Source organism: Hypanus sabinus, chromosome 27 (genome assembly GCF_030144855.1).
Source record: "Hypanus sabinus isolate sHypSab1 chromosome 27, sHypSab1.hap1, whole genome shotgun sequence".
Taxonomy (NCBI): domain Eukaryota; kingdom Metazoa; phylum Chordata; class Chondrichthyes; order Myliobatiformes; family Dasyatidae; genus Hypanus; species Hypanus sabinus.
Window position 1 is genome coordinate 27,313,343 of NC_082732.1, and position 13,693 is coordinate 27,327,035.

At 37.6% G+C, this 13,693-nt stretch overlaps 1 protein-coding gene across 2 annotated transcripts in view; it reads left to right on the plus strand.

The window, feature by feature from the left end:
- The first annotated feature begins 1,334 nt into the window (after window positions 1–1,334).
- The window catches only part of LOC132382158 (matrix remodeling-associated protein 8-like), a 64,244-nt gene continuing 51,885 nt past the window's right edge, over window positions 1,335–13,693 (plus strand). The window contains exons 1-2 of one of the 2 annotated variants that reach the window (XM_059952075.1): window positions 1,335–1,745; window positions 12,653–12,679. In XM_059952075.1, the coding sequence (XP_059808058.1) occupies window positions 1,697–1,745; window positions 12,653–12,679 (76 nt within the window). In that variant the 5' untranslated portion in view covers window positions 1,335–1,696. The remainder of the gene's footprint in view (window positions 1,746–12,652; window positions 12,680–13,693) is intronic. The other variant, XM_059952077.1, reaches the window with a different exon arrangement.

Here is a 13,693-nt window from a genome sequence, read left to right on the forward strand (position 1 = left end):
GATCTATATCTCTCTCCTGTAGGTGCTCTCATCACTATCCAAAATTCTGCCAACAATGGTTGTATCATCAGCAAATTTAAAGATGGCATTTGAGCTGTGCCTAACCACACAGTCATGGGTTTAGAGAGAATAGAGCAATGGGGTAAGAACACATCCCTGAGGTCCACCAGTGTTGATTGTCAGTGAGGTGGAGATGTTGTTTCCATTCTGCACAGATTGTGGTCCACCGGTTATTTGATATTATCACACCTGTTTAAGCCAATGAAAGTCTTGGTTCACTTTCTGGCATGAGACAATGTTAGTTACATCTTTGTGAGAATCTGTCTGATCTTTCCAAAAGGCATGCTTGCAGTATGTTAGATGGAAAAGTGTATAGTATAAAGGGGGCCTAGAGATATAAGTGGGGAATGGTATTGCTACCATCTCAAGTCTGAATTTCTTTCTACATTGCAGCCATCTCCTTGGAACTAAGTTCTTTACATTCGTAAGCTTAACCAAGTATTTCCACTGATGGGTTTAACCAAAATGCTTTCTTCCCTCTGAAGCGAAGTGGAATTCTTTCCCCTTGTCCAGTGCTAGAGTGAGGTTTCCAAAGCAGTCTCAAAGAATTATAAATTTGCTCTTAAATGTGTTTGATTGAATTGCTATTATGGTCAAAAGCTATGCATGTGAGTGGCTGTTTCTGCGTGAGTTGCAAGTGTTGGGATGCAGTGGTGCTTGAGGTGGCTTAGAGCATTATTGGCTAAACTTAATCACACGAGGGAGGTAATTAAATTTCTTTTGACACTATGTTAGGACCAGATCTGTGGAGCAAACATGCAGGAATTGATCTCACGTGCCATCTCTTTCCATGCCATTGTAGTTTGGCTCAGGAGTTTGCCCTCTGGCATACATGATCTTGTAATTATTATTTTCCTGTAGAATTTCAAAGTCACCACACTAAATTATGATGTCTCTTAGAAATGATTGAGAAGCTGGATAATACTAGTTTATTTGAACGAATATGCAACACTGCTGAAATTTTAATGCTGTATGTATTGGAGAAATAAACATTTGAGGTGTAAGTTTAGGTTTTACAAAAATGTCTCTAGGACAAATAGGCTGGAGCTTATTGTAGAACTCCATTTTAATAGCAATTTTACATCTTATGCTGTTGTTGCACTTTAAATTTTATCATTACATATAGGTTTAATAGATTGTGATTGAGGGTGGACAAGACAAATCCAGGCCAGTATTAAGGGAACGGTTTAAAGGAGGGAAAAATAGTTCAGTGGCCCAGAGTCAAATAGGGCTGGTTCAGCTGAAAGCTGCTGCAACTCCAGCAAATTAATAACACACACACGCAAAGAAAGAAGAAAACACAGCTCAGGATCTGCAGTCGTGCAGAGCAGTACCCTAGCAGGAGAGTCACATTACAGCCTTCCAAAGTAAGAAACTGCACAGACCTCGTAATTAATTGGAGACAAAAGAGGCTCATTTGGTTGTGGGGTTTTTAGCACAAGAGAGGACCACCCCCCACCTCCCCGCCACCCAATCTTCCCAATCGTTTCTTGATAAAAGAAGAATCCAAACTTTAATAGATTCTTTTGGACAAAAAAAAACAGTTGGACCTTTACAGATTTGTTGCTGTGATGATGTCATGATTTGTTTTTGATTTGTAAAAGTCTTGAAAAATTTTCTGGAGTAAAGGGAAAAAATGAGACAACTGTTAAAACTGCTGTTGTGGCATTTCCTGCTGTTAAAAGGTAAGGATTTCTATCCTTTTTGAAACTTAAGATGTTGTTAGAGATTCAGAGACTTAAATCTTATCTTTGTATTTTGATCCAAAACTTGCATTCTTGTACTTCGCTCTGCAATTTTTCAATGGAGCCAAAATTTTGCTGGTTTGGATGTCCGAGTTGAATGGTATTTGCACTTAGGGTGTTACTTGTTTACTTCTGATAGCTTTGATAAATGAGGTTGAGTTTAGATAGACATTGTCAAAAGCTTTTAAATAAGTAATGCATCTCTGGAATAAAGTGCCAGAGTTTAGAATAAAAATGTTGCAATATTTATGATAATTTGAGAATTCTTATGACTATCTAGAGCTAGAAAACTCAGTGGGATTTACTTTTGTATTTAGCTCCTCTTCAATTTGCCCAAGAAAAGCTTGATGGGTCATTATAGGGGGAATAACTTAAGCTGGACCCTGTCTTGGGTATTTGATGAAACAGTATGAAGTAAATCTAACTTTTAACCAACCCATACTGCATTTACTCATGTTTCCTGGAATCATGCAAAGGGAAATTTGTTACTTAACCCATTCTGGAGCATTTCATATGGAATTCTAACAGGGGATGTACATGTTCAAAGGGTATAGAAACAGGCCTTTTGGCCAATCACAAACATGCTTATGATCAAGTAGGTAACTATACAGATCCATTTACCATAGCTTCATCAATAACCTGCAGTAATATATCTGCAAAAGCAAAGGACTCTTCTTTCTGTGTTAGTGTCCTGGCAATTCAAGTGCTTGTTCGAATGCTTCTTAAAAGCTTTGAGAATACCTGCCTCGATCACCTTCTCAAGCACTACGTTCCAGATAGCATTAACTCTCTGGGTAAATATATTCCTCCTCAGAGCTCTCATCTTAAACCCATGGTCTCTGGTCTTATATGCCTCTGCCACAGGAAAAAAAAAATGCTCCTTACTATCTACCTATCTGTGCTTCTTAATAATTTTGTATACATATATCAGGTTCCACCTCAGATTCCTGAGGTCCTGTGTTTGATGATCAGATGTTTTATTTAAATAGTATTCCCAAGAGGTTTCTGAAAGGGATCTGCCTTATGTTTGTACACTTTCTATATCCAAAATGAAATCAGAAGGCACAGAATGAAAAATGGGCTCATTCAAACACATTGGAATTCCTGTTGTGCATTGTTGACCTCATTCTTGACTGCAGTTTACTTCAGTGTATCTGACATTGGAAGTGAATCTTTTAGATAGGTTCTTGCTGTTGATTAGAGAATGACAGGATTGGGTTGAGATGTTATGTGCCACATGTTGAATATAGTTCCGCACCCACTGTTTAAATGATTAACGCAAAGGAGATTCTAGAAACAGTACCCAAGCAAGAATCAGTGCTTTGGAAGTGATAGAAAGAAAACTAAATAAAAACAAATACTTGAATTTTAACTGTGGACTAGAGCTATGAACAATCAAATCATATAATATATGGACATTATTTATGTGAGCGCGGCACTTTCCTTAACAAAATTGGTGAGAAATAGCCACTGGGCAGGCAGCAGTAAGATGTCATATGGTGAAAATATACATTTTCTGTAGGGTTATAGCATGGGGATATATGCCTGCTGATATTGGTCTTACAAGGAAGTTGAAAAAAAGAATTGACCACTTCTTAATAAGCTTTTCTACAAAGGCTTTAAGTTACAATAACATTTCATTGCAAGCTATCTCTGAGGTTCATGGTGGTTTGTTTCCATTTGAGTTTTGTTGGTCCTGAGTATACTGAGAAAATCTGTATAGGAACTATAAACTCTTCCACAAATGAGGCAGGAAGTACCTGGCAGCCTGGACAAGTGAGGTGGTGTTCACCCTCAGGGTTTCTGTACACATCCAACACATGGGCTCAAGGTTTTTTATACCGTCTTTGAACAAAGATGATCAGCTTTTCATGGAGGCTTTGAGCAAATTCATGAATCATTTCCTCTATCCATCTGGTAATAATCTTTGTGTGACACATTTCACATGAGGCCAAGATGATAAACAATTAATTGCCTGTATTAATTGCCTGTAAAATTTGAAACGTGAGAAATTCAAAGATTTGGAAAGAAGTCCCCCAGTTGATATTAACCTTATGCCTCTTTTCTGCTGGATGAACAGGTTTAAAGTGATTGCCTAACAGATTCAGAGTGGCTTTGTGGAAGTGGTTGTTTGTACAGTATTTCTAACCATTGGAATAATGGTGATAAGAGAAACAGATGCACAGTGAAAACACTTTGACAGCAATTAAGACTGGGAATGATTCATAAATCACAATATTCACAGCTGGTTCAGATGTTTTTGAGCCAAAATCCATGAAAACGTAAACAAATTTGCAGAGCCCTTATCAACCACATTCCAGGCTCATAACTTTTCTTCAATTCCAAAAGCAAGTTCATTGCTTAACCCTGATAGTTCCTTAGAAATGAAGCTCTTTACTATTGCAGATATATCATTGTGGGAATCTCTCTTGTGTAGACAGAATTGGGCAGATTGTGTTTTAGTAAGTCTATATTTGAATAGTAATTCTATTGCATCCAAAAGGGTGTAACACAATTGTGTAATTGAAAATAGACTTCCTAAGACTGGAGCCTGGGAACTGATTTTGGAGAAAAGTTGCTGGTGACAATAGATTGAAGGTCAAGGCCTAGTGTTTAGTTGGAAAGGCAGGGCGACAGGTTTAGTTTGATGTAAGGAGTATTTCCAAGAAGGATTAATGGGTTTGCTATGTGGTTTGAAAGAAGGCTTAGAATAGGGAGAGGAGGCCACAAGAGGGATTAGGTTTGAAAGTTGTTATGCAAGAATGAGTGAAGCTGGAATGGAGTCTGTGAGAAGGATGAGAACCTAAGATTGTAGGTCTTAAGAACTTGTCAGATTGAAGGCTTGGAGGGTTTGAGATTTGGAATGCTGGTTTGTTGGAGTTACAATGATCTTTGGGATCAAAAGGTTAGAGCTCATTCCTGTGAACCTAACTCAGCAATGGTTGCCCTAGAATAACTTGGTCTAAATTGCATCTGGTGAAATTGGTGAATCATTGTGAGAGATGCCTAGTTGGATATCTGAAGTGGCAAAAATGATTCAAAGGTGATCTTTTTGGAAATTCACATGCATATGATGTCAATTTTCAGTTAAGTAACTTTGAAAGTGGTGCCAAGGCAAGCAAAGGGCTGTAGGCTATAATCAGAGGCACTAGATGTGAGTGCACATAAAATAATAATAACAGAATTAGAGTTAAAGAAAGGAAGAGTTATTTATGTAGATACTGACTAAAGGGGAGAAATATTAGAATCAAATTGAATGAGAATTAAAGGAAAATTGTGTTGGAATGTGAGGAAGGGAAATGTCATAAGAATTAGATGAAGGGGGAATGGAATTAGAATCATTCAAATAGGGGACGAAGTCTGTGCTTCCATGCTTTGATCATTTGTATAGACTCTCCAAACATACTACACTTATTCATGTTGAAAATGGGACCTATTTTTTGCCAGTTTTAGTTGAAGCAACAATTAGCCCTCAGATAATACATGGAGACTCCTGACAGAAATAGTATATGCTTAGTGACATGGGACAAAATTAGACTAAGCTTTCACAGTCTTCAGGCTAAAATGCTTGTTGACACATATTGATAGTAATTGTTAAGACCTGATGACATAGGAAAAGGATTTGGCTATTCGACCCATCAGATCTGCTCCACCATTTATTCAATCATGGCTGATTTATTATGCCTCTCAAACCCATTCCCCTGCCTTTTTCCCGTAACCTTTGATGTTTTTAATAATCAAGAACCTATCAACCTCCTCCTCTTTAAGTATATTCAATGACTTGGCCTCCATAGCCATCCATGGCAATGAATTCCATAGATTCACCACTCTCTGGCTAAAGAAATACCTCTTCATCTCTATCCTAAATGTGCGTCCCTCTATTCTAAGGCTGTGCCCTCTGGTCCTAGACTTGTCCGCTATAGGAAATATTCTCTCCACTTCTCCTCTATCTAGGCATTTCAATATTTAATTTGTTTCAATGAGATCACCCTTAATTCTTTTAAACTCCAGTGAGTACAGGCCCAGGGTCACCGGGTGCTCCTCATATGTTAACCCCAATTGTCATGAACCTTCTCTGGACCTTCTCCAATGCCAGCATATAATTTCTTAGATAACAGACCCAAAACTACTCACTTAATCTCTGCAACACACAATATTCGTTTCATCCCATACTTATTTCCAGGTACGTTCTATTTCATTAAAGGAACTATATTAAAGGTTGTTGGTGTCAAGAGCGTTATCCCATATGGAGCACGTCTTATCCTATGTATTACACAGCAGATACCTTGCGTGTCATCTTGTATGTAGTTCACCCCACCCGATGTATTAATTTGTATGTAACTCTTATCCTGATTATTTGCTATGGAACACTTAGGTGTGAAGCTGTGCATTATACTGGCTGTCTTGTTAAAGAGCTGGTATTTCATGCCATTATCAATTCTTACTGGTATGTTCTCTAAATTTATAATAGTCGGTACCTATCTTCCTGTTTCTTGCATTGAGATTGCTACATTACAGCCTCTACTTTTTTCAGTGTAATGCATTGGTTAGACACTTACTTCTTGCATGAGCTCCCCAATGATATTTTAGAGACTTCTTGAAAACTATTTTTCTCTCCTCTTGCTTCAGAAGCAGGCTCATCTGACCTTGAAGCTTGTAGCATTGAACAGCTCAGAATTTTTTTTTAACTGTAAGCAGCTGTTCCTAACCTCAGCCATCATTCTTTTGCCCTTCCAAAGCATCACATGATTATACTTTCTCTGCAGGAACAGACAAAACTCATTCAGCTCTGTCAGCTTGCTCAGTGACTCGATTAGGCCATGGATGATTGGTACCTCAACTCCATTCATCTGATCATTTCCTTTACGTACCCAAATGTTGACGCCTGGAAATTTCAATTACAACAATCCTCTGAGATCCCTGCACTCTCCATTTCTGTACTATTATGCATTATTGATTTTCTCTGCTCTCCCATTAGTGGCTGTGCCTTCAGTTGTCTGGGCCCTCAGCTCTAAAATCCTATCTAGTCTTTTGTTAATATATTCTTTCAAATTATTTTTGCCCAGTTTTGGCCTTCTGCCCTTAAGTGGCATATTTTTGTTTGCCAATTATTCATTAAAATGCTGACACAAATACAAGAAGTTGGTTTGAAGGAGTTCTAGATTTCAAATGCCCTTGTCATAGAAAACTCCTCATAGAGTCTATGAGAAAAAGTGCTTCTTGATTTTGCTGCTAAGTAGTTAATATCAAATTTTAGCACATTCCTATCATTATAGATTTGTGTCTTAGAATATAAATAATATCAATTTGTTATCATTTTACTCATGTTATTTAGAACATTTCCTTAGTACTTTTTGTATTTCTGAGCTAGATTTCTCATTTTCCCTCCTTTAGATTCTGGTCCATGAAATCAAGAGAAAGCATATTTATGTAACCATATAATGGTAACTTCACTTCTTGTGACTGTATCACACCCATCTAAGCCAGAACACTTTCCTGAATGGAATCCAGAATTCATGATGTCTCGCCAAAGCCTTGTATATAACTGAAGTAAAACTGCCTCTACTTCATATTCCAGGTCTCTAATAATAAAGGGCAGGATTACATTAGTACCTTCTGTACTTCTAGACAAGAATGCTCATTTCTCTCCTATAGATTATGGTCAATGAATTATATGGCCACCAAACTCCTTTTCCTTGACCAAGTGGCCATGTGTGAGCCCATCCAGCATGGCAGAGGGCATTGGCCAAATATGACTGACCTCATATGGCATCCATATACAGGTTATGTCAAGCAGGTGATAATGAATAATAATTAAAGAGAAGAAATTCCAGCTTTATAAGATCAAAGGCACTAACTGCAGTTGCTTCATTGTCAGAGCTCAGCTAAATTACTCTGGTTAGGAATCTAATTTTGGGGAGTTTGTACATAGGCAATTCTTACCTCTTCTTGATCTGTCATCAGTGAAAAAGATATTGGGCTTTAAGTACATTGGGTGTCTGGAGCTTTTGGATTGGGAGCATTGAAAATGAGAAACATAGGGGATTGTAGAGTTGTACACTGATTAGCTGGGCATTGGTGAGAAGGAAGGAGTTACATGGCAGTTAGACACCATTTCATGCAGGTATGAGGATTCTGGTGTGGGTCAGAGTCACAACTGGGATCCCTAAGATGACATTGGCATCCATGATATATTGTGTGAGGAGTGAATTCTAAGAAAACTATTCAAGGATAAACTACCTGCAACTTATATGCCTTAACACAACAGCAGTTCAAGTTATGTTGGCCCCTTTAGTAACCACCAAAGCAGACAAAGCTTTCCAGTTAAGGACTACTCTGATCTGAATGATGTGAGTGACAGGACACAAATGTACACAAAGAATTTGAGCACGGGTCATTAAAATATGACACACCTTGATCTCTCTACATATACCTAGATGTATCCATGTAAGTCATGCAAGTGAAGGACCCAAACTGAATTTGGAGGGGTGCACTATACATACACAAAGCATACTGCCCTTAGATCATACATAAAAACACTGTATTCCACAAGAGACCTTGACAATTAGGCCAGCCAGAATTGGTTATTAAGGGACCTAGTTTGGATTTTAAAAGCTGTAAAAACAGCTGGAACTACGGAAGACACAAGAAATAACGTGATCAATTACAGGATAATATGATGGTTCTCAATTTTAAAACTGTTCATACAGTTTGAGGGAAGGGGTAGGAAGGAAGAGTATATAATGCACATTTTTAATTAATAAGTTGGCCCAGAAATAGGTGAGGGGAATTCCAGCAACATGAGTGGTTAAATGACTGAAATTGAAAAACCTCATGACAGCTAAAGATTCCCCTATAAGGTACATATCAGAAGCATGATGTTAACACTCTCCACTTGCCTTCTAAAAGGACTAACAACTCTCAAGAAGCTCAACCGTACCCAGGATAAAGCAATCTGCTTAACTGATGACCTATCAGCTACCCTAAATAGGATTTCCTGCGTCACTGCTGTACAATGGCAATGGTGTGTACAGTTTTCTCAAAAGCACTGCAGTTGCTCACCCAGGGTACTCCAATGGCACTCCTCAATCCACAATCATAACTATCAACAAGGAAAAGGGCAGTAGGGGCATGGGAACCCATCATTTGCAACTTCCTCTCCAAGTGGGTTTTTCATAATCACTGGGCCTAAATCCTCAAACTTCCTGCTCACAATGATGTGGATGTCCTTTTTGCAAATGGTTTGCATAGTTCAAAAAGACATCTCACTACCAGCTTTTAGAGATGGTCAATAAATGTTGGCTTGCCAGCAATGCTCGGATCCCAAAAACAAATATACATATAAAATAAAATTAATAGATAATCTGTGTGAAGCTTCATCACTTTTCCTCAGAAGTACATGCATTTCCTGATATATTCACCAGTTTAATTAAACAACTCTTGACTTTCAGGTTCCATACTTTGATGAGTGTCAGGCTGAATCACTGTTCGATTTTAAGAAATGAGAACTCAATTCCATTTTGAACATGTAATTCACACAAACATACCTTCATGTCTGTGGTGAACTACATACACCTGTCTGGACACGCACCCCCCCCACCGCTGACTGCTCCTGTGGCTCCTCCCACTGACCGTGGCTCCTCCCACAGACCCCGGTATAAAGGCGATTGGGGCCTGAGCCCTGCCCTCAGTCTCCAGGATGTAGTATGGTGGTCAATTGCTGCTTGTTCTTTCTTCCAGTAAATAAAAGCCGATATCTCGCCTCACGTTTCAGAGATTTATTGATGGTGCATCAATATCCTACGGTGTTTTCAGGTTTTGTGCATAAGTTAAGATGTTAAGTTGAGGTTTAGATATAGTTTAATGTTCCTTTAAAATAGTAGTTGAAGGAGAGCCAAATTTTCCTTGACTCGTTTTAACTGGTTAAGCATTTAGCTGGTTATGAAAATCAGGCACAGGGTCAGCTATGATCTTATTGAAAAGCAGAGTATCTTAAGCTGCTGTATGCTTCTTTAGACTTTGAAATAAATATTAAACAAATTTGATGTGAATCAAATTTCAGAGTAGGGCAGATTGACCAAAGAGTTAGATTTTAAGGAATTACGAAAGAAGTAGAAAAAGTTGGAAACGTTGAGTGAGGAAATTCCAGAACAGAAGGCCTCACTGTCAGTGGTGACCACAAAAATTCAGGGATGTAAAAGAGATCAGAAATAAAGGACCATGTGGTCTCAACAGGGTGTGATTTCAGACTTAGAAATTTGGGCCAGATCTGAATTTCAAAGGATTCAGTATGAAGGATTGAGAGAGTTGACATTTTAAAATATTTCTTTAATTGTACTTTTGGATATTTTACAGAGGTAAAATTTTTTCTGTCAAAGGAACGCTTGTAATAAAGTAGGGTCAGAGATCATTTCCACATGTTTAACACAGCCAAAAACACTTGATTGCGAAACAACAAAACTCTTAAGTTCACACCATGTACTGATCCACTTTCGCTATTTTATCAAATACTGTACTGATTAGAACTAGCTCAACTCAAAACTATCCCTTTAAATTCCAAGTAAACCATCTTTGTAAACCAAAAACAGATTGTCTGGCACCATTATTTAGTAGAACATATGCTAAAGATTACAGAGAAGATATTCTGAGGTTAAGATATGTTTTGAAATGTCTGTTCAAACCTTGAATAACAGGAAACTATATTTATATTTAGAAGCTGCCAAAAACGGGTGGTGAAATATGTTATTGTCTGTGTTTAAGAACATACTTTCAAATCAATACAGACCAATTACTATGAAGTTGTACAAATTACAGCCTAGCCCATTTGTACTGTATTAGTGCCAGATTATAATTCTGGTTAAGAGAGAGATTTAAAAGCTCCCATTTTACCCCCAGCCCTTTTCTATGTTTGTTTTAATGTCCTTCCACTGTGGTGCATTGTAGACACTGCCTGTTGGAAATCTGCCCTCTTTTCTGAGCAGGAAACAAACATCTGTGCTCCACGCCCACACTGAACTGTAAAACCGGCTTCTGACTGTTGCATTTAACTCATCAGAAATTGTGGTCTAGAAAAGTAGCTATGGTGCACAAATGTAGCCATTTGCTAAGAGCCTTTAGTGAAATGCAGAACGTTGATGTTTTTGGGAAGGACAGAATCTGCAGTATCACAGGACCTCTCACAAGACCAGGCAGATAAAGTTCTACTATGACCCAGATCACCATAGCCTCCAAATCACTGCCAGACCTGACCATCATCTATTGAAAAATTACTGTCTGCTCCCTTGTGGTTACTGTGTAGATCAACGAGACATCATGATGTTCCCATAAAACATCTTATCCACTCATATGGGTTCAGAGTTACCAGGGTTCTGGTCAGACTCAGCCTGGAACTTCACAATAACAGTAAGACTTCTAATAATTTTATCCTCCATCTATATCGAAGCTGTAACTTGATCCATCAGCAGTTACACTGCCAGAATGTCATAGATGTATGTATTACCCTCAGAATAGACATTATCTTCTTATGACTTTGCACAGCCTCTTTGATATGAAGAATGGACTTCACCATATTCCATGTTACATTTTGCATTTAGTCTGGCACATATACAAAAAGGTATATCTGTGTGCATCCACAGAAGTTTCTAGAAGGCTTTCCTTTTATGATTAGAGCCATTCCAACATGTGGAGCTACCCTCCACAATAGATTTTCATGTCCTACCTCACTGTAATCCATTAGGGCCAGATATTTTTCCTAGAGCAATGTCTCTTTTCAATGTATGTCTTTCCCTTGAAGTACTGTACCTCTGTCTGGGGTGATACTCATTTGAGAGTAAATATATTATTAATTATGAGCCTGCAAAGATAAACTGCATGCATGCTTCCTTTTGTTGAAAGTGCTTAGCATGGGTCATTTCTATAGGGATAGAGTGATACAGAAAGAAATATTAGAAATTTGTATAGTCTCCAAACCCTGGTGAAAAGTTGTTCAATGTACATCAATAAGGAGACTTTCTTCCAGATTAATTTACCTTATAGATTAAGAGCTCCATTTGAGTTTGAAATGACACTGATAGTTGTGTATTACCTTGGTCTGTAAGAAAAAGAGACAATTTAGTGAAGTGAACCTATATATGATTAGCATATCTGTAGTGTGTGTCATTGTCTGGTAGTGTCAATAAGTGGGGGAGAGACAGAACAAGTTAGTGCCTGATTTGTCATAGCCTTGCATCCTAAGGCAAGTATAGAAACCTCACTCTTTATATTTTATAACATCATGATATTTTTACTTCTGCTGTTCCATATTCCTTATGGGGAACAGCTAGAAGTTGGCTGTGCTGCTATCTCTTGCCAAACAAACATGGCTGTTGCTGTAAACATCTGTCTGCTCCTTTTTCCAATTATCAGTCTTCTCAAGAACATTTTTGAAGAGTTTGAAGGTAAATTTTTGGCATTCTACTATCTCTATTCATCTCCTCTCTTTCTCTAACACTTCAGAAGTTACCACAACCTGCAGTAATAATGTGAGACATCAGACAATGCGACAAATATTTCTCTATACTTTGTCTTGACAGTGGGCTTCCCTTTTGTGGTTCCCTCATGTTTATTTTTGGATTAAATGACTGGAATCAGGACACTATTGTTCTAGGTCGCCAACTGAGTCCATAAAGGTTGAATTTGAAAATAAGTCAGCTTTTCTTTTTTTACTAAGTTTTCAATTTAAAGCTATGAACCTTGATCAGCTTTTAAAAATAATATCAGAGTTAACTGCAATGCTGCTTTTAACACTTCCGGTTTGGGAGCAAATGAATTCCAAAGACATAATGTTTCTAATTTTTTTCTTATTACAGTGAAATTTGCCCTTGCCTACACTAATGGTAAGTGATTGCTCATTATTTGTTTCTTTATAAGTATGTAAAGGAGACATTCAGTGCCCTGCAGATATGTGATTTGTGGACACTCCAATCTACAGCTATAAAGTGCTAAAATACATTTCATGCTTCTCACTATGCAAAGAAATAAATTAATTGATATTGGGAATTGAGTTGTAACTGTAATCACAACTCAATCACAGCTCTTTCTGAATAAAATGTGAAACAAAATTGTAATGCTATTTGTAAACATTGGAGCTGAAATTTGTTTTGTTGTTTTTTTACACAGAAAATGGGTAATCAGAAATTGCTAATTCTTAAAACAGTTTGCCCTGTTTCATCTTCCATTGATTTAATTGAATTTCAGCAGATGCTGACTTGCTATTGCTCTGAAGTGGTACTGCAATTTATGTTTTCTCGACTTCGTTATGGATGTCCTCTGGAAAAGATTTTGCCGCACTGAGGTCCCACTTTGGCCACTTCTCACAATAGCGATAGGCTGAGTGCAAAGCTCATTTTACACAATTAAAGTTTACAAAATTAACTACAATAACAACATTTCTACTTGTGTCTTAGAAAGTTGCAATTTGAAAAGCTTTTATTAACAGTTGAAAAGACAATTATTTCAGTTGTTCCTCAGAAAAAAAGAAAAATTAAATTGCTGCAATTTAATGACCAAGCAATGGTACGCTGATTCACTCTAAACCAAATCCCAGCATAACTTTGGTCATCCTTCCTGGCAATAAGATATATAATTTGCCTTCCTTAATCCCTCCATTAAATTGTCAGACAAACAAACAAACATACAGTGCACTAAATACTTAAAATCTAAAGAGTTGTTTATGTGTTCACAGGATAATAAGGATAGGAGATAACGTGTTCACTTCTGAAACTACCACCAGTCTGAGAATACAGTATAACAATATACCCATGACTGTTCTCGGTTGAGCTTCATGGGAGTTATATTTATTTGTTGTATTGGAAATGAAAAATTTATCACAATTCCTGTTCTAGATCGCT